Source organism: Rosa chinensis, chromosome 7 (assembly GCF_002994745.2).
Source record: "Rosa chinensis cultivar Old Blush chromosome 7, RchiOBHm-V2, whole genome shotgun sequence".
In the NCBI taxonomy this organism is placed as follows: domain Eukaryota; kingdom Viridiplantae; phylum Streptophyta; class Magnoliopsida; order Rosales; family Rosaceae; genus Rosa; species Rosa chinensis.
Window position 1 is genome coordinate 8,145,854 of NC_037094.1, and position 22,017 is coordinate 8,167,870.

General features: G+C 36.9%; 1 protein-coding gene and 1 pseudogene across 1 annotated transcript; both read left to right on the forward strand.

The window, feature by feature from the left end:
- The first annotated feature begins 1,410 nt into the window (after window positions 1-1,410).
- LOC112177197 (probable alpha-mannosidase At5g13980) lies at window positions 1,411-8,477 on the forward strand. Its single transcript, XM_024315436.2, has 29 exons — window positions 1,411-2,012; window positions 2,100-2,183; window positions 2,289-2,377; window positions 2,545-2,719; window positions 2,811-2,930; window positions 3,077-3,163; window positions 3,265-3,336; window positions 3,492-3,605; window positions 3,710-3,810; window positions 3,899-3,992; window positions 4,102-4,269; window positions 4,357-4,443; window positions 4,559-4,624; window positions 4,722-4,778; window positions 4,866-5,085; window positions 5,180-5,322; window positions 5,494-5,571; window positions 5,709-5,768; window positions 5,855-5,926; window positions 6,090-6,137; window positions 6,242-6,361; window positions 6,509-6,574; window positions 6,679-6,791; window positions 6,939-7,023; window positions 7,114-7,224; window positions 7,302-7,397; window positions 7,621-7,668; window positions 7,778-7,846; window positions 7,931-8,477. Exons 1-29 carry the CDS (start codon window positions 1,809-1,811, stop codon window positions 8,123-8,125), a joined length of 3,042 nt encoding a protein of 1,013 aa, XP_024171204.1. The 5' UTR covers window positions 1,411-1,808; the 3' UTR covers window positions 8,126-8,477.
- A 6,478-nt stretch (window positions 8,478-14,955) lies between these two features.
- Window positions 14,956-21,940, forward strand: LOC112177196 (annotated as a pseudogene).
- Window positions 21,941-22,017: the final 77 nt, after the last annotated feature.

A 22,017-nucleotide genomic window follows, 5' to 3' on the forward strand; every position in this document is an offset into this window, starting at 1 on the left:
TTGATATCTATAAACATAACCTCATGCAAATTTGAATGTATGGATGGTTTCACAATAAATTAAGCAAGTTCCTTCACTATTCGAGAATTAGATTGGCAAAAATTGTGCTCATCCTCAATTTCTTATTCATTCAGGATCTTATACATATTTGACCTTATCTTTATTTAAATCCCTAGACATATCCTAATTATCATAAGTTTGAGAAATGCAAATGAGCATTCATAAGTGTTTTTGACACAGTGATCTTTTATGTATACTTACACAAAAAATGTCTCGAAAATTATAATGCGCGCGCACACACATAATATATATATATATATATATGTTCTAGGATCCTTGACTAAAAGCTCAAAAATGAGCTAAAATTATCCCACTTACTTCAGCAAGAGATTTTTATTTCCACTAACCTAATTTAAAACAAAATAACTATTTTGCCTTCAATGTAATTAATGAATTAAATGTCATGCCACTCTCTCTCTCTTCTATTCTCTCCCCTCTCCTCTGTCTCTCTTTCCAGACCAATCTCTCTCTACATATCAAAGCCGGTGGCCTGCTGCATCTCTTCCCTTTGCTTGAATCTACGTCCCCACCTTCTCCGGCAAGCTGCTTCAGAGCTCTGACGACAGAGATGAGCTCTAATTTCATATCATTGTCGGTGCAATCTCTCTCTCGCAAAGCCGCCTTCTCCTCCGGCGAGGATTTCCAGATAACCTCAACTTATTCTTCGAATTCGCCCTCATTTTCCGACCACACTATCCGATCGAGGTCTGAATTTTGCAGAAACTGTTTTGTTGAAGATTTGCGAAGTGGAACCGTGGAAGGGTTACTATCACTCCGACCCAGGCCCAACTCAAATCCATAGTCGTCGAGGAGAAGCTGACCGCCCCCTTCGACTTCAAATGCTTCTTGGAGCTTATAGGGATGCACAGGAAGCCTGAGCCCATCAATAGCCAGCTCCGCGACGCCTTCAAGGTCCTCGACAAGGACGCCACTGACTTCGTCTCCGTCTCGGAGCTCCGGCACATCCTCCCAGCATCGGCGAGAAATTGGAGGTCTTCCCTAATAACTTTGGGGCCGGCGTCGTTGTTGGATGGCTTCTTGGGTGTCCAACTATGAGTTCTCTCTCTCTTCCATTTTCTCTCTCTCCCTCTCTCTGTCTCTAAATAACAAAGGGGTGAGAGGTAAAATGATATTAAAAAAAAATAAAAACAAAAAAAAAATCTTAATGGGGTATTAGAGAAGACTTCCTTAGAGTGTTTTGGGTAAGAGGGAATTAAAAAAACTTAATGAGGTTAGTGAGAAAGAAATCCCTAGAAATGGAGTAAATGAACAAAAACCCTATCTTCTATTAACATTATGAAAGAGACGAGATTAAACATATAAATCAATCGGTATAGAACTACTCTTAACTAGTAGAGCTACAAATCCGTACACTTAATATTGTCGGTCAAGAACTCAAGAAACAGTTTTTATGACCCCAAACATCCCCTAAGAAATGGCGCGCAGACTTGGCCATTAATCCAGTAACATCACTCCGATCCCGACGCGCCACCGAAACGACCTTTCAAAAACAGCAACCATTTTTACCAAAAGCCACTCAACTTACAGTGTCGACTTACACACCCACAAAGAGCCAAACACCAAGACCAAGGCACCTAGCTACTACCGAGTCACTGACAACGCAACACTCTACTACAAGCCAAGGAATAGTATCGCCGCTTTGATCCTCATCGAAACTCCCGCTTCATCACACATGTTTTACTATATGTAAAACACATACCTTTCTGGGAAACCATTCTCGCATTTCAATGGCAGTCGTGGCTTGCTTTAGGCTCTTACTAGTATTCACTGTGTTTCTATATGCGGCGGAGTCGAAGTACATTCAGTACAATACGACGTCGGTCCTTGTTCCCGGGAAGCTGAACGTTCATTTGGTCGCTCACAGCCACGACGACGTCGGATGGCTGAAGACCATTGACCAGTACTATGTTGGCTCCAATAATTCCATCCAGGTTTGCTTCCTCTCCTCTGTTGATTGAATCTTTTTTGTTTTTGTTATTTGAACTGTTTTTGCTGAATCAGGATTTGAATGATCGCAGGGAGCTTGTGTTCAGAACGTGCTGGATTCTTTGGTTCCGGCACTGTTAGCCGATAAGAACCGCAAGTTCATATACGTTGAGCAGGTGATTATTACTGATTTCAACTTTTTTGTCTTTTCTGTTTAGTGGAATAGTTGTGATGGAATTAGAATTTTGAATGTGAACGTGAATTTGGGGTGGATTTTGTAGGCATTTTTCCAAAGATGGTGGAGAGATCAGAGCGAGGAGGTGCAAGACATAGTGAAGGAGCTGGTCAGCTCTGGTCAACTGGAGCTCATGTACTGAAATAAATGCAATGGCTTTAATATTACTTTCGATTTTTAGATGAAAATAGCTGAGTTATTGGATATTAGGAATTTAGGAGTACTAAAGGTTTGAAATTTAGATCAAACTTTCAAAGTTTTGCCTATAAATAGTGTTGTTCTTGTTGTTTTTTGGGTTGCAGAAATGGGGGGATGTGTATGCACGATGAGGCGGCTCCCCATTACATTGATATGATTGATCAGACAACTCTGGGGCATCGATTTATTAAGCAGGAATTCAATCTGACTCCTAGAATCGGTTGGCAAATTGATCCATTTGGACATTCTGCTGTGCAGGCTTACCTTTTGGGGGCTGAGGTCTATATGCTTTCTTCAACTTGTTTGTGAAAATGCTAACTATTAGAAACCGTCTCTTGGAAGTTGACTCACAGCTCTTTTGTTGGCCTAGGTTGGATTTGACTCTCTTTTCTTTGCGCGAATTGATTACCAAGACAGAGCTAAACGAAAAGTTGACAAAAGCCTTGAGGTTGTGTGGCGGGGTTCTAAGAGTCTAGGTTCATCTGCGCAGGTGAGTGATGCAAAGTTATGCTGTTCTGATCTTTCTGTTCAGATGAATTTTATATATAAATAATTCATATATAAATGGTGGATAGATTGCTATGCTCTTTCTATGTAGTCTTGATTGCTTACTAAACGAGCTACTTGTGCGTGTAGATTTTTACTGGTGCATTTCCTGCAAATTATGAACCTCCAAGTGATAATTTCTACTTTGAAGTTAATGATGCTGCCCCTATTGTACAAGTGAGTCCACAGTCAAGCAATGCTCACAGGATGTTGCAAACTTGACATCTATATATTCACTTCTGTTTGTAGACTTATCTGTTTTGCTTCCTTGTTTGAAGGATAATATGGATTTGTTTGACTACAATGTGCCGGACCGCGTTAATGATTTCGTATCTGCTGCTTTGTCACAAGTAAGACACAGGGCATTTTATTTGGATGTATATGAATTTTTATCACTTCCTCAACAGTTTGAGTGGTCTCCCAGTCATTCATTTGTTCCAATATCTTATTTAAAGAGAGTCCAAATCTGTCAAGGATTATGTATATACTTGTTTCTCTTTTTCAGGCGAACATTACTCGGACAAATCATATCATGTGGACCATGGGAACTGATTTTAAGTATCAATATGCTCATACATGGTTTCGTCAGATGGATAAATTCATTAATTATGTGAATCAAGTTAGTTCACGTACTACTGCATTTTTTGTCATTTCAATAGCATCATATTTAAAGACTTGCTTCATTTTCTGTGCTAATGGACTTATTGAATTGCATGGTTGTAGGATGGGCGTGTCAATGCCTTGTACTCAACCCCATCAATATATACTGATGCCAAATACGCAGCAGATGAGTCATGGCCGATCAAGAGTGACGACTTCTTTCCGTGAGTTTAAATTTTTCAGATTTAAAGTCACTAACAGGTATCCACTCCTTTTCCTGTTTGTTGACCAATAATCATGTGTATTTATCAGATATGCTGACAATGTAAATGCTTACTGGACTGGTTACTTTACAAGCAGACCAGCCCTCAAAGGCTATGTAAGAGTGATGAGTGGCTACTATTTGGTATACCTTCGTGAACACTTTAGCTTGTATCAGTGAGAATTATGTTTTAGGCTCTTAGAATGATAACAAGACCATGGTTTATGTAAATTGTGCTTTAATTTATGAACAGGCAGCAAGACAATTGGAATTTTTTAAGGGACGGAGTAAATCAGGGCCCAACACAGAGTATTTGGCTGATGCTTTAGCAATTGCTCAACATCATGATGCAATTAGTGGCACATCTAAGCAGCACGTGGCTAATGATTATGCAAAACGGCTTTCAATAGGTTATGTGGAGGTAAAACTGTCTTGCTACTGCTATTCTTAGTAGTTAATATACTTTTTTCTTATAATCCAATGCTTTCCACTGAACTGTCTTTTGCAGGCGGAGAAAGTTGTCGCAGAATCACTTTCTTGCATGACAGAGTCATCACAAGCTGGTTGCAAGAGTGTTGTAACCAAGTTTCAACAGGCAAAATATAGTTACCCCCTTTCCTTTACTTTTGGGCTGTTTCACTCCACACCTAGTACATACTGACACTTCGTCTTTCTTTTGGTCTCATTCTTTCAATTATATTCTGTCTCAGTGTCCCCTTCTGAATATTAGCTATTGTCCATCGTCAGAAGTTGATCTTTCAAAGGGGAAAGACCTGGTGAGCGATAGTTCTATGATTAAAGAAAAAATCTGTCATGTTTTGTTGTTAATCAAGAAGTAAATATTATTAATTTCATGACCTACTCGCTTTGTAGGTTATTGTTGTCTATAATTCTCTGGGATGGAAAAGAAAGGATGTGATAAAGATTCCTGTAAGTAATTATTTTCTGTTATATTTTGTTTTGAACACTTGGTTTGATCTTTTGACCAGATGATCTCATCTTACTGACCTTGTACAGGTTGTCAGTAAAAATGTCATTGTAAAGGACTCTACTGGAAAAGAAATTGAATCACAGATTCTACCCCTGCTTAATGCATCCCTAAGCATAAGAAACAGCCTTGTTAAGGCATATCTGGGTTTATCTCCGAGTGTGACCCCAAGTTATTGGCTTGCGTTTTCAGCAACTGTACCACCTCTTGGCTTTAGCACTTACATTGTCTCAAGTGCCAAAAAGACAGGTTAACCATCTGAATTCCAATTTGTTTGATACTCATGCAAGATAGACTGCATAATTTCTTAGATTTTGTTTCATTGGCCACCTGGCAATTGCAGCTACTACTTCAGAGCGACTTATTACAGAGTACAAGACAGAACAAAGTCAAAATAATGAAATCGAAGTGGGGCCAGGGAACTTGAAACTCATTTATTCTGGAAATGATGGAAAACTAATTGAATACAAAAACAGCAGAAGCTCGGTACGTGTTTTGGCTGACATGCTCAGTTTCAATTCAAGAATATTTTTTCTAACAGCTTTTTTCTCTGATGCCTGTTTCCCTGAAAATCATTGCTAAAATTCTGTTCATTTTCCTTTATAATTGTATATATTGCGTGCATCTGAACTTCTGAATTGATGTTTATAATTGAAGGTCAAAGAGTCGGTAGATCAATCATTTAGCTACTACCCTGGAGATGATGGAAAGCATGCAAATAAATCTGATTTACAGGTAACGAAGAGCATTGGTTGTTTCCCAAATGTCCTTTAGTCATGATTGTATTGCGGTTGAGAGATATCTTAAAAGTATATGCGTGCGTGTGTGTGTGTCTAGCAAAGCCTAACATTCTGTAAATTTTGTTTTTGAAGGCCTCTGGAGCTTATATCTTCCGTCCTAATGGTACATATCCCATTAACTCTGAAGGGAAGGTATGACATGATATCTTTTAAAAGACTGTCGGATATTGTTATGAAACCACAATGAGAAACAGAGGAGTTACCATTATAATTTTCAGGGTTCTCTTACTGTTTTGAGGGGTCCATTGTTAGATGAAGTACACCAGAGGATCAACTCTTGGATATACCAGGTGGTTATCCTGTACTTATCACTCAATTGAACGCTGTATCTGGCATTGTGTCAAACCTTCTTTCTCTGTTAATGCTCAAATTATAAACAGGGAGAATATGATTTAAGGCTATTGGCACGAAGATTTCTTTATTGATGTTAGTATTTGTTTCATACTTGAACAGGTCACTAGAGTGTACAAGGAAAAAGAGCATGCTGAGATTGAATTTACTGTGAGTTAACTGCGCTGCATAATGTATTATCTATTTCATCTGCATGTGATTATCATATAACTAAAATTAGAGTTTCTCTTTGTAAAATAACATTCTCTTTTCAGGTTGGGCCTATCCCAATTGATGATGGAATTGGCAAAGAGATTGTAACAAAGATTACAACCAGCATGAAGACTAACAAACAATTCTACACAGATTCTAATGGGCGTGATTTTATTGAAAGAGTAGGTTTTGTGCTTGCTTTCATTTGTAGGATAAAATCATAATATATAGAAGCTGTTTGCAAGCTATGAATACCTTTGTTCAATGTCTGCAAGGTTCTAGAAACAACTCACGTAGTACTACATCTTAGATAATTTATTGTTTTGCAGATTCGTGACTATAGAAAAGACTGGGACCTGGAAGTGAATCAACCTGTTGCTGGAAATTATTATCCGGTATGATCCACCTATCATTTTGTACTTACAGTATAAGAAGTTTAATTCATAATTAGAACTACAAATCTGATTTGATTAATTTCCTTTACCATCTGTCCTTTCAGATTAATCTGGGAATGTACACGAAAGATAACAGCAAAGAGCTGTCAGTATTAGTAGATAGATCTGTGGGTGGATCCAGCATTGTGGATGGACAATTGGAACTTATGATTCATAGGTTTGTTCTGCAACTTCTGTCCCTCTCTTGGAGTCCAGTGTGTTACTTATGTTCTTGATTTCACTTCATACGTGGTCTGTGAAAAGTTATTTTTCTCTATATGAAGTACTTCAGAAGAAAATGAACATGGAGTTTCCCCCTTTTCAGGAGGTTGGTCTATGATGATGCTCGAGGTGTTGGAGAAGCACTAAATGAAACTGTGTGCATTCAAGATGATTGCAAAGGACTAACAGTAAGATCATAAAAACCTATTTATGGTCCGAAGTGTCAACAAAGACCAAAATTTTAGCATCTGATTTGTTACATTAAAATGCTTTGACAGGTCACAGGAAAGTACTATCTCAGACTTGATCCTATAGGAGAGGGTGCTAAATGGCGTCGATCACTTGGTCAGGAGATATACTCTCCATTTCTTTTAGCCTTCACAGAACAGGTAAAAGAAGGAAGTTGATGTGCTCTTTTTGATAGCGTAGGTCATCTGTAGTTAAAATGAATTTATTTTTCTTGTAGGATGGAGATCAGTGGACAAAATCTCATGTCACAACCTTTTCAGGAATGGATCCTTCCTACAGTTTACCAGATAATGTTGCAATACTAACCATCCAGGTTTGTATTTCTCATCAAGAAGTTGATCAAAGATAAGCAAACCACCTCGTTTTTATTTGGTGGAATGTGGGGTAATCAATATCTATATATCACTGATAAATGTTTCATGGAACTAAACTCTGCACTCCTAATGGAGTACAACGTACCTATCATGAATTCCATGGCAGCCCCCTCTGAAATATACCGGAATTACATTATTGATATCGTTTCTTGAACGCTGCAGGAGCTGGAAGATGGAAAAGTTCTCTTTCGCCTGGCACATTTATACGAGGTTTAATTAGTTTCTTTATTATATACTCTTAGATTTCAGTTTACAAATTAATCAATGCATTCTAATAAGAATTTGATTACTCGATCTTATGAATTGCATGAAATGATAGATTGAAGAGGACAACGATCTTGCGGTTATGGCAAGTGTAGAACTAAAAAAAGTGTTTGCAGACAAGAAGGTAGATACATATTGATCCTTTATTACTGGTGAATACTAGCCATCCGAGTTCTCTTTGTAATGTCTACCTTTTGATCAAATCCAGATAAAGCAAATAACAGAAATGAGCTTATCTGCTAATCAAGGAAGAGCTGAAATGGAGAAGAAGAGATTGGTCTGGAAAGTAGAAGGCTCCTCTGAAGAAGAACCAAAAGTGTCGAGGGGAGGACCTGTTGATCCAACAAAGCTGGTGGTGGATCTTGCTCCAATGGAAATTCGAACATTTACGATCAACTTCTAGTCTTGACTGCTGAAAAGTCAAGGTGGTTACAGATGCTCTCTCTTGTATCAGTTGTATGTAGGTTGATAATCAAGGGAAAGACAAAATAATTACTTTCCTCTCCGTCAACCAAACAAGGCCTAAAGTCTCGTTTGTTTTGCGGAATTGAGGGCTTTGAGAAAGGAAAGAACAACTTTTCTTTAAGAAGGGAAAATATGAGGGAAATTGAATCATCTCATCCTCCAAATGAATTATTTTTCCTTCCACTTTTCCTGCATTAATTGTGTATTACTTACATAGTATAAGTACATTTATATCCTTGTTGAAAATTATTATTGACAATTTTATTTAAAAAGTTTATGAGATTTGTTTCCTTTCCTCACACAAACCAAACACTAGGGCCTCGTTTGGTTCGCGGAAAGGAAAGTAGTTCCTTTGTCTTTCCCATGGGAAGGGAAATGAACTTTCCGAAGAACTTTCCATTCCGATGTTTGGTAATGTATGGAAAGTTATCTGGAAAGTTGTTAAAAAGTATGTAATTAATGGAATAAAATAATATGTTGTGAGTAATAAATGCAAGGAAATAAGGGGGGAAAGTGATTCATTTGGAGTATGGAAGGAACCATTTTCCCCCTATTTTCCTTTGCTTCAGGAAAGTATTTCCTTTCCTTTTGCATCCCAAACACAGGAAAGGAACAACTTTCCTTTCCTGATGCTTACTTTCCGTGAACCAAACAAGGGAAGGAAACAAACATATGTTTTCTTCTTACTTCCCAACGTTTTCAAATGGTGGAAAGAAAAGTTAGTTGGAAGTTTGTTTTCCGTTCCCATAGGATTTCCTAAGGAATTGATTTTCTTTCCGCGAATCAAACGAGCCTTAAGATTAAAGAGATGGAAGAATCGATTTCTCTCTCGGTAGCAGTGTTGAACCGAGCTTCTGCTGTTTATTTGGATGATTGTGAGGTAGTAGAATTTTTTTTCTTTCAAAATTGATAAAATAAGTGTTATATGAGGTGCAATTCTAGGGGCCAAAGAACAAGACTACATCCAAATTTTGATTCAACAAAAATAAAAAACCACTTGGGGTCATTGCCCCCACTCATCTCTATGTATGTTCACCACTGCTACCCACTATGCTGTCCAACAAGTTTGCTTGGCTTGGGGTGCCCAACAGGAGCTGAAAAGCTCCATGAGACCTTGTCAGCCATCGAACTTGTGCTTGTGATGCAGAGAGGAAGCAAATGCAGAATTCCTTCATCACGCATTGGTTATGAAACCTAAAAGATGTTTGCAAGGATGCTGAGGATATAGTCAACAAATTTCAATTCATAAAGCTCTGACTCAAAGTGCTGATGAATGACCATGGGAGCTACGAAGCAAAGGTACACAAATTCTTCTCCTGCTGGAATACAGTCATATTTCACTTCAAAATGGGTCGTAAAATCAAAAAGATTAGAGAAAGACTAGTTGAGATTGGTGATGAAAAGACAAAGTTTTCTCTCTTTAAAAATTGATGAATTAGCTAACAATTGTGGTGTGCCCTAAACAGTGAATGATAATAGAAAGGAGATGGATTCATTATTGGAGGCCAATGTTGTTGGAAGAGATGAGGACAGAAACCAGATTATTAACCATTTCTTGAAGGAGCGTAATGAGAATATTTCGGTTATCTATATCATTGGGTTAGGTGGGTTAGGAAAAACCACACGAGCTCTCTTCTCTCCAAAACTCTCTCCAAAATTTAGAAAAAGCCTCTTGCAGTGAAGAGCTTTAGGTCCTCCCCAAGGCTGCTCGTGTTCTTGAAGGCCTAGCTGTGTGTTCTCTTAACGTTCTCCAAACTTCCTTAAAGATCAAAAAGTATAATCTATGGTTATGTTTTTTTGTTAAGAACGAGTTTATGTTAGTAATTTTTAGATTTGTTTCTTTATGTTCTTGAGTTGTTTATGATATCTTTACAACCTGATTTCTTGTCATCCTTTTATATCTTTAAGCATATGATTTTGGTTGAACAATGATATTAATCTGCAGGTTAATAAAGGAAAATTTGTGTTCTAATTCACCTAATCGTTTTAGGGCAGAAATTAAAGTAGTAAAGACTATGAACAAAGGTGGAGATTATATGCTACATGTTTTGTGTGTTTGTAACTTTTTATGGATGCATACATGTTTGAATTCAGAATTCTAATTGCAATTAATTATTCATGTTTAACTTTGATGGATGCTCTTTAATATTAACTTAATGTTTTATATGAAATATTTTTAGTTATGAACTTTTCCTAACTTAGGATATTAAAAAGAAGAATTAAAAAGTAGTACTCGATCTCTTTAGACTTGTACGTACTTTGAATTCATTTATGATATTTAGTGTTGGCATAATTTTAGATTCTATAGATTGAAATAACTCGTTGCATGTTAATATGGGTTGAAATTCTGATTTGAGTGTGAAGAAGTCGATCATATATATATAATTATCTCTTTGTTAGATGTTGGAGCCAAAGGAAGTAAAATCATCGTAACAACACGTGATAAATCAATTGCTTCACTTGTGCACCCTATGCATATGCATTCTTTAGAAAGTCTTTCTCTTGAGGATTCCATTCCTTTGTTTGGAAAAAGTGTATTTAATGAATGAGAGCAGCAACGTTATGACTTGATGAAATTTGGGAAGAAAATTGTGAATAAGTGTGGACGCTGTTCCCTTAGAACTACCTTTTCTAGCTAGTTTGCTTCGCTTGAAAAGAAAGCAATACCACTAGTTATAAGTAAAAGATGATAAAATATGGAGTTTGTCAGGGAAAGACAACAAGCTGCACTAAAATTGAGTTACAATGCATTGCCACCTCACTTGAAACCCTGTTTTGCCTTTTATGCACTTTACCCTAAGGATTATGAATTTCATAGTAAAGAAATAGTCTCATTATGGATGACATAAGACTTCCTCATATCCTGTTATATCATAATTCATATACATATTTGTGCCCTAAAACATAGAAATTCCTCGTTCTAAAGTTCAATTTAATGTTGACTAATCCAATTCCGTGTTTTGTAGAAAATCTTGACAAGAGGAGAAAAAAGTGAAATTTTGGCAAATTTTCCGTGCACCACCACTTTTGGCGGCGCACCACCACTCATGATGGTGCCATGTATTTTCCGGCCATATTCATGGAGGAGTAAGGAGGATGAGTACCATACCATCTATTCCATTAAACCATTCACCATCGAAATTGAGATATTCCTATTGTGGATGCCTATGGTTGAATCAAGTTATATAATCCTTATTAAGTTCAAATGTTGTTCATGTTTACACTAGCTAGTAGCATGATTGCATTGTTTTAATTCAATCTGCTATCCATAATATAACTAATAGTTTAGACATATGATTGCATAGTTTTATGAATTTTCCTTTCAAACTGTTTGATTGAATCAACTGAGATGAACAAACGTTTTGCCGCACAAATGGAGGAGTTTAAGAAGCAGCAAGAGGCAGCTATGGAAGAGAATGCAAGGAAGGTGAATGAACTCACAAGACTTCAAATTGGTAGATGGATGAAAGAAGCTGGTTTTTCAGGGACTGAAACAGCACCACAAGTAGATAACGACCCAATGACACAGCTTGCAGCAGTCCAACCACAATGCAATAGACCTGCGATTCCAACCCCACCTATCAAGGATGTCTATTGACCCGAAATGCCTCAAACTTTGCCAGAATCGTAGCTGAATTGAAAGAGTTAGTTTCACCTACTATTATCTAGTTTGATGGTTATGTTTTTGCCTACTCTGAGTTAGTTCTCAAAGTATTTTGATGAAAATTATTCTTGGACAAGGATTATGTTGTTAAAGGGGAAAAATCTTAGTGATATTCCACCTTAAACAATAATGTATTCTAGAAAACTGCCTTGTTTTTTGTAATCCAAGAATTTACCTTCATATGAAATGTATTTTGCTAGAAATGTAAAGGACATCTTGCTATGAATGTAAAGTTTTAATATTTTCGATTCAATTGTGGATTTGTTCATTTTATTGTAAATATTTGAAGTATATTTATTAATGTTGAAAAATAAAAGTATTATTATGTTCAGGTGCAGATTAATTAATAATTTTTTTAAAAATGTTGTCACTTTTACACACTGAAATCAGTGCGAGTTAGATTATATAGATTTCACACGAAAATCTGTGTCAATAATGTTATAGGTTTTGACACAGAAATCAGTGTGAAATAGAGTTTATATATTTGGCACAGAAATCCGTGCAAAATATAGTTGTTTACAGAAATCCGTATGAAATACAGTTTACACATTTGACACAGAAATCCGTGTGAAATAGAGTTGTTCACACGGATTGCGTTCCATTACGGTAATTTATATTTATTGGAAGATATTGGAGCCCACGTCTAATATTCACAAAATAATCTGTGTGAGATGAGCATTACCCCCCCTCCAAACCATACGGTAACTCCATCTGTGCGTGTACGTTAGGTAAAAGCCATCACACACTGAAATCCGTGTGAGAAAGTCTTATAACACACAGATTTTAATCTGTGGGTAATTGTTATTTTGCTAGTAGTGCAATTTGGCCAGAAACTCAATAAGAATCTGTGTATGGAATTGTAAGTTTAGATTTCTGAAGTGCGGAGCCAATATCAAATGCAGAAGATTGCACTGTTGTGGTCATATACGGAGACATGACATGGATTAGGTTTAAATCTAAGAACATAAATGGAGTGGAATTATTGACATTGTTCATGTCGATGGAGAAAAAAAGGTTTATGCTTTTTATATTTATAATGATGAAGTTTTAACCTTTGATACAAATACTCATACCACAAACTCATCAAATACGAAAGTGGTCGAACACAGCATTGGATCAAGTGATTATTATTCCGTAGTCAAGAGAGATTTCATGTATACGTACAGTAGAGAAAGAAATATTGTTGATGGTTGAAAGGTATAAGAGCTACTGGAAAGAAGGGATTTCAAATGAAATAGTGAGATATATACAAGATTTTCAAATTGAGTTCCGATAAGTGTGAGTGGATTTGAGAAAGATACTGTAGGTGATCTTGCTCTCTTTGCTGGTTTTCATTCATCTACTTAAGGAGTAACCCGCTTCATGGATGGTTTCTGCATGGCCATTGTATTTGTCCGAGTCCTTTTGCCTTGTAAATTAAGTTGATCTCCCTTGTAAAGTTGCCTTCTCGGGTTGGACGAAATCGCTTATGCATTTTCTAGGTTCGATTTTGAAAAGATTAGTGCTGCTATTAGACTCTTGCATTTCATCGTGGTCGCATCAGAGCCGGCCATGCGCTAAGATGTTAGATCATCAACATCCATTGCTTCTGATTCCCAGTGAGTAGAAATTTACATGGAATTCATAAAACGTCTTTGATAATACATTGATCAAATAAGTCTACGGAATAAGCGATTTTGTGGATATTCAAAAGGATGGTTAGTAGTTGTGGAAAGAGATTTAGGAGTGACACTAGTAAATGTAAATCCATCCCGTAGGCTTGAAGGGTCTGACAAGAAAAAACTCAATCATTCGTCTTCCTCCTCTGCATGTTCCATATTACCAAAGGGAGCATTGGCCACCTATATTGTGTCACTGTTATGTCCAAAAGGCTATAATTTGATTAATCTCAAACACAGAAAAATCCCCTGTTGTGGTCATATACGGGAAACGTTCTAAGTTTGATGAATATCAAACACAGAAAGATGCACTTTTATGTCCACAAGGCTATAATTTGATTAATATCAAACACAGAAAAATGCACCGTTGTCGTGTCTTTACCAAGTTTGATGAGTGGCTTTTATGAGTTTTATCAAACATGGTAAAGACACGACATGCATGGACTTACGTTGAATCTGATAACATAGAATGGTTCGGAATTGAGGAGCTTGTTCATGTTGGTGGAGACAAATTCTATGCTTTTCCTGAGCGAAATAATGATGTTTTATCTTTTGATATAAATACTCATACCGCAAACTCATCAAATCCAAAACGGGGTTGAACAAAACATATATTTTATCACTGATCTTTATTTATTTTCTATTAAAGACTGATTTCATGTATACTGTGGAGAAAGAATTATTCATGGTTAGAAGGTATACGAGCCTAGTTCTCAAATATTGAAACAGTGAGATACAAGATTTTCAAATTGCGTTGCCATAAGCGTGAGTGGATTGAGAAAGACACCGTAAGTGAAGTTGCTTTCTTTGTGGGTTATAGATCATCAGTCTTAGTATTGGCTGGCTTCAAATTTTCCAGGATTCATGAATCTTTTGGTGTCTATTACATGGAAGTCAAACATATTCACTGGTTTAATTACAAGACAGATTTTAAGGAAGTAAGCTAGGAACGCTCCACTTTGTCCATGCAGAGCTTTGACTGCTTCAGCTACGTACTCAATGCTGCAGCCTGCAAGTGCAGAGAACTGGTCAAAATAGTCAAAGTAATTATTACAATATATAATATATCACAGAGAGCACAAAACAACTTGCATTATGAGACTGCTCGCACATCCAACCTAGTTTTAGGCGATGGTAATTTTCCACGAAGAATCCAAATTGGTCTGCAAAATCAATTAAAGGAGGACAAATGAATTGATTTTCATACCAACAGAAAGTTCCATTAAGACGTGGCTTGTACACTGATGTGAAATTACGTTCAAAATTGTTGTCAAAGTAAAAGTGGAAGACTAATGGACTCGTAACTAGAACAGAAACAGCCAAAGACCAAGACTTAGACTTGGTATGAAGTGCTTGGTTGGCAACGAAATGCTTGAGTACTAGGGGCGAAACAGATTAATATATAGACACAGCTTAATTCTGAGCTGATCGATCAGTTCTCAGCATACAAGTTTTGTTATATCAATGGCGGTTGAAGCTTGTTGCTTACGGCTTCTCGTGGTACTAATTGTGTTTCTAAATGTAGAATCCAAGTTCATGGCCTACAATACAACGTCGCAGATTGTCCCCGGAAAGCTTAACGTTCATTTAGTTCCTCACACCCATGACGATGTCGGATGGCGGAAAACCGTTGACCAGTACTACACCGGTGCCAATAATTCTCTCCTGGTAATTCATTCATGATCACTGCCCTGCAATCTCCATCATATGCTTATAATAGTTGCTGCTTGTGCGTGTAGTTTATTACTGTTTGTCCTCCCTCCACTTTTTTAGTACATTTTGTTTTTCTTTAGATCTTTGTTAGTGTTTCACTTGAGTCTTTACTGTTCATTTTCATTAAATTTTCTATGGTTATATGTAAAATGTCACCCCAATAATAGTCTTCAATCCCTTAAATTCTTTGTTAAATAAGAATGACCGTCACTCTTAATTTACTACCGCACTGATATTGTCCCAATTTAACTACTAACAAACTATATTTTCTTTTGTGCCGTAAGTCCTGATGTGGATCCTCACTCTCCAGCATTCTCATGTTTAGTTTTCCCTACAATTGCTGAGCTCTACTCATCGTGGACTTATTAAGATAAAAAAAATAAAAATAAAAAACTGACAGTGATAAAGTTACAGGACGCTCCCGCTTGTGTTCGAAACGTGTTGGATTCTTTAGTTCCCGCATTGTTGGCCGATAAGAACCGCAAGTTCATATATGCTGAGCAGGTAATGATCAACACTGCGAAAATGATCGTCTCATTTTCAGCTCAAGAATTGGACTATGGAGATGGCCGGTTATCATAATTATCATTATTTGTACAGGCATTTTTTCAACTATGGTGGAGAGAACAGAGCGAGGTGATCCAAGACACAGTCAAGAAGCTAGTCGGCTCTGGCCAACTGGAATTCATGTAAGCCAATAATGCAATGTTCTTCCTAAAGGCATCAATTCAAGTTGACCTATTCTGATGCATGTTGTCCTTGTTTTTCATTTGCGATTTGTATTTCTGGGTTGCAGAAATGGGGGATGTGCATGCAAGATGAGGCTGCTACGCATTACATTGATATGATTGATCAGACGACTCTAGGGCATCGATTTATTAAGCAAGAGTTCAATGTGACTCCAAGAGTTGGCTGGCAAATCGATTCGTTTGGACATTCTTCTGTGCAGGCTTACCTTTTGGCGGCTGAGGTATGCTTTTTCGTTGAATGTCTTGTTCTTGAAAATATCAAACATATATGTGAAATTTAGGTACCATCCTGCCCCTTTTACGAGTTTTTCTCCGAAAATTAAGAAGCCTTATGTCAATTGACTAATAAGTAATAACTATGTAATCCTGAATTAAATGGCGATCGGAAGAATGGTAGTTTGGTTAAGAGGAATGCATAGTAAGTTAACAGTTGCTAACATTAGCCCTCTTGTTGGCATAGGTTGGCTTTGATTCCCTATTTTTTGGACGAATCGACTACCAAGATATAGCTACGAGGAAAAATGAGAAAAGCCTTGAGGTTGTGTGGCGGGGTTCTAAGAGTCTCGGTTCATCTGCACAGGTGGGTGTGCCACAGTGTTATGTTTGTTCTGATAATGTCGGATGGATTTCTACTATTTCTGCTTTGCAACTATGCTGTTTTGATTATGTATTTTACTATTTTTTGAATTTTGCAGTTGTATTAAGAATCAAATTATTTGCCTCTGCAGATTTTTGCTGGTGCATTCCCTACGCTATATGTTCCTCCTTCTCATAATTTCTACTTTGACACTGATGACGTCCCCCCTCTTGTACAAGTGAGTCCACTGTCAATGATTGATCTGACAGAAAGTTAACATATAGCTTTCAGCTCTGTATTTATAGAACTTTTCATTTACTTTGCTTTTCCTGTTTGAAGGATAATATGAATCTTGGTGACTACAATGTGGCAGATCGCATTAATGATTTTGTATCTGAAGCAATATCACAAGTAAGATGCAGGATGCATGATGTCAATATTGGCACTCAACATACAGTCTGTCAAGGCATATATTTTATTCTCAAGAAATAGTCCAATTTCCAAATCTGTCAAGGCTTCACATATTGCTTGCTTCTCTTTTCCAGGCAAACATTACTCGTACAAATCATATCATGTGGACCATGGGAAAGGATTTCGCGTATCAATATGCTAATTCATGGTTCAGTCAGATGGACAAATTCATTCATCATGTGAATCAAGTTAGTTCATCGGTGCATGCTGTAATTTCTGTTTTTATACAGTGTTTCTATCCTTTTAGTAGCATGTATCTCAATTCTTAATGAATTTTCTGTCTTGATGAAATCACCGGTATAAATGGTTGTAGGATGGGCGTGTCAATGCCCTATACTCAACCCCATCAATATACACCGATGCCAAACATGCAACAAATGAGTCCTGGCCAATCAAGAGTGATGACTTCTTTCCGTGAGTTGAAGTATTTGAAATTCAAAGTCACTTCCAGACTTCCAGTACCGCATTCTGTTTCTTGATTTTCCTGACCTATAGTTGTGTTCATTTTTCAGATATGCTAGTGAAGTGAATGCATACTGGACTGGATATTTTACAAGCAGGCCAGCCCTCAAACGTTATGTTAGAATGATGAGTAGCTACTATTTGGTATACTCTTTTGAATAACTTGGTTTGTGTTGATAATAATTATGTTTCAGTTCTTTTATTGAAACATTTAAGACTCGTATGGTAAGTTTTGAGACAATGTATGTGCAGGCAGCAAGGCAATTGGAATTTTTTACGGGAATAAGTAAATCAGGGCCTAACACAGATTCTCTGGCTGATGCTTTAGCGATTGCTCAACATCATGATGCAGTTAGTGGCACATCTAGGCAGCACGTAGCTGATGATTATACAAAACGACTTTCAATAGGTTACAAGGAGGTAAAATATGATATCTCCTGATATTCTTAGGAGTTTCTGTGCTTTTTATTTAAACTTAAATTGGCTCTTGCAGGCTGAGAAGGTTGTTGCAGAATCACTTTCTTGCTTGATAAGTTCAAGATTAAGCACTGGTTGCAAGAGTGTAGTAACAAAGTTTCAACAGGCAAAGATACTCATTATCCTACATATTTTAGGCTCTTTCACTTAAAATTTTGATAACATGTGAAAATTATGTTCTTATTTCAGTGTCCACTTCTGAATATTAGCTATTGCCCCCCGTCAGAAGTTGATCTTTCAAAGGGAAAACACCTGGTGAGGATAGTTCAATGATGAGGTTTGATCATTGCCATGATTCTATTTTGATTATGAGGTAAAAATTATTAATTCCATGACGTATTCGCTTTTGTAGGTTATTGTTGTCTATAACCCTCTGGGATGGAAAAGAGAGGATGTGATAAAGATTCCTGTGAGTTATAATTTTTGTTACATATTCTCATCCTTGCTGTAAGTGTTTTTAGATGGAATCAAAACAGGTTATTCAATTATTTATTGTCTTCTATGCCTGAAGTATTATTAATTAGCTTCTAGATGTGCTTCAGAAATCAACAATAAGCAATCGTTTTGTCCTTTAGATAAAATATGAGCAATACATTTGCGGTGTGCATATAATTTTTGCATGCATGGTTTATGTACAAGTAAAAAGATTAGTAATTTAACCTGTGTGGGTAAGTATATGTTTTTGTTTTCAATACTTTTTTTTATTGTTTTGAGGCAATGATCGTTTTGATCTGGCACAGGTTGTCAGTGAAAAAGTCACTGTAAAGGACTCCACCGGAAAGGAAATTGAATCACAGATTCTACCGCTGCTTAATGCATCTGTCAGCATAAGAAATGACCATGTTAAGGCATATTTGGGTATAGCACCGAGTGTGACCACAAGTTATTGGCTTGCATTTTCAGCAACTGTACCACCTCTTGGTTTTAGCACTTACATGGTCTCAAGTGCTGCCACACAGACAGGTTAAGCATCTGAATTTTCATCTGTTTGAGGAAAGATAAGTCGACCTGCATAATATGTCTTAGATTTTGATTGATAGGCCACCTTAAAATTGCAGCTACTACTTCAGAGAGACATACAGTGTACAAGACAGAAACAAGTCAAAATGAAACAATAAAAGTTGGGCCTGGAAACTTGAAACTCATTTATTCTGGAAACGATGGAAAACTGATTCAGTACACAAACAGCAGAAGCTCGGTATGTAAATTTGGCTCACATGCATGTAGATTTAGCTCTGTTTCATTCCTTTTCTTTCTCTACAAGTTTTTTCACCTCCATCAGCACTGCTTTAGTTTAGTATATATACTGCGTTACTGCATGATCTGATTTCACATCTTTCTTACAATGAAGGTCAAAGAGTCGGTAACACAATCATTTAGCTACTACCCTGGAGATGATGGAAGTGTGGTGGATTACGGTGAGGATGGAAATCCTCATTTTCAGGTAGTAAAGATGTATCATATATGGAAATCTTCAGCTGTTGATCTGTTGCATATATTTATTGGTTTTCAGCATTGTACTGTAGTTGACTTATATTTTAAAGGTTTATACATACTATAGAGAATTAAAAGGAGATTGATATTTCAATTTTTTGAAGGCCTCAGGAGCATATGTCTTCCGTCCTAATGGTACATATCCCATTAAATCCGAAGGGCAGGTACTTACATGATACCTTTTGACGTACTACTGTAGAACTTTATCCTGGGATGAGTGGGATCACAGTAGAAAAATAGAGGATTTACCATTCAGATTTGCAGGTTGCTTTGACTATTTTAAGGGGACCATTGTTGGATGAAATACATGAAAGGATCAACTCTTGGATATATCAGGTAAATAGCCCCACAACTTGGACAACTGATGTATCCATCACATTGTCAATCTTCCTTTCTCTTGTTAAAAATCAATAGTTATCTGTTTGAAAATTTCATTGTCAGCATTAGTAATAGTTATTTGTTGCATGCCATAACAGGTCACTAGAGTGTACAGGGAAAAAGAGCATGCTGAGATTGAATTTACTGTGAGTTAACTGCACTCTATTTCTCATCTCCATTTCATGTGCATACGAATATCAGAAGACGTACTATTACAGTTTGGAGAATTAGTTTTTACAACAATCTTTTCATTTTCAGATAGGGCCTATACCAGTTGATGATAGAATAGGCAAAGAGATTGTAACTAAGATTACAACCAGCATGAGAACCAACAAACAATTCTACACAGATTCTAACGGGCGCGATTTTATTCAAAGAGTATGTTGAGTGCTTTCTTTCATTTATAGTACCAATCAAAACCATCATATACAACACGTTTGCTAGTTGATTTTCATATACCCTAATTCAGTGGGTGCAACTTCTTGTTGTAATCATTTCTATTTGAAGATTCGAGACTACAGAAAAGACTGGGACCTGGAAGTAAACCAACCTGTCGCAGGAAACTATTATCCGGTATCAACTTTCATTATGTACCAGTACTATTGCAGTAGAAGTTTATTTTGATCACTAGAACTTTTGTGGGACTATGAATTGATTAATTTTTTAGCCCTCATATGTCAAACTCCAATTTATATTGTCCTTTCAGATTAATCTGGGAATCTATACTAAAGATAACAACACAGAGCTGTCAGTATTAGTGGATAGATCTGTAGGGGGATCCAGCATTGTGGACGGGCAATTGGAACTGATGCTTCATAGGTTTATTCTAGTGAAAAATGAATAGCATTGTCTTTTTTTTTTTGTTTTGAATATTGTAATGTCTTGAACTAACCAGTTTGATTGATCCTACATGGTTGTTTAAGCCTCAGCATGAATTTACTAATAAGCGAATTTACCTTTTATTAGGAGATTGCTTGCAGATGATGACAAAGGTATTGCAGAACAACTAGATGAAATAGTGTGCATTGAACATGATTGCAAAGGACTAACAGTAAGACCACACAACCAACCATATGGTTCTTAATTTTCACAAAGACCATAATATTTCACATCAGAGTTGATTGTTTTGATGTTTCGACAGATTACAGGAAAGTACCACCTGAGAATTGATCCTTTAGGAGAGGGTGCTAAGTGGCGTCGATCATTTGGTCAGGAGATATATTCTCCACTTCTATTAGCCTTCACAGAACAAGTAAACTAATGAAGTAGATGTGCTTCTTTTGATAGTGTGTGATCCGTCTGCTGTTACTCAAACGATTGGTTATCTTCTTGTAGAATGGAGATGACTGGACAAACTCTCATGTCACAACCTTTTCGGGAATGGATCCTTCCTACACTTTACCTGATAATGTTGCAATTATAACTCTCCAGGTTTGCTATACTAATTTATCTTCATCATGTAGTCAAACTCAATCTCTGCATCCTATGAAAGATGTTACTTCATTAACATTGTTCCATAACTCTGCAGGAGCTGGAAGATGGGAAAGTTCTCTTTCGCCTGGCGCATTTATACGAGGTTTTGGTTTCTTTCTTAGTCACGCTTGCTAAATTTAGTTGCCATCTATAACGGATATCATATTTTGTCTGAAATGCTAGATTGGAGAGGACAAGCATCTTTCAGTTATGGCAAGTGTGGAACTGAAAAAGGTGTTTGCAAACAAGAAGGTAGAGAGATATTGATTTTCTTTTTAGAAGGCCATATATACTGTTTTGGTAATGTTGTACATTTTCATGAAATTCAGATAAAGCATATAACAGAAATGAGCTTATCTGCTAACCAAGAAAGAAGGGAAATGGAAAGGAAGAGACTGGTTTGGAATGTGCAAGGCTCTTCTGAGGAAGGACCGAAAGGCTTGAGGGGAGGACCTGTTGATCCAACAAAGCTAGTGGTGAATCTTGCTCCAATGGAAATTCGAACATTTACCATCGACTTCTAGTAGATATGCGTGTTAATCAAGTTTTACACTCCAAAGCAAATGGTGTTAGTTGATGTATAATGCTTGTCCCAAAACATTCACATGTCTTAGACTTAATGTGTTCTATCAATAAAATCAACTTTCTTGCTTTGCGATCATGACCGTGAAATCAAAGCTTGATCACTTCTTCGAAAAAGAGGGAAGAAAAAGA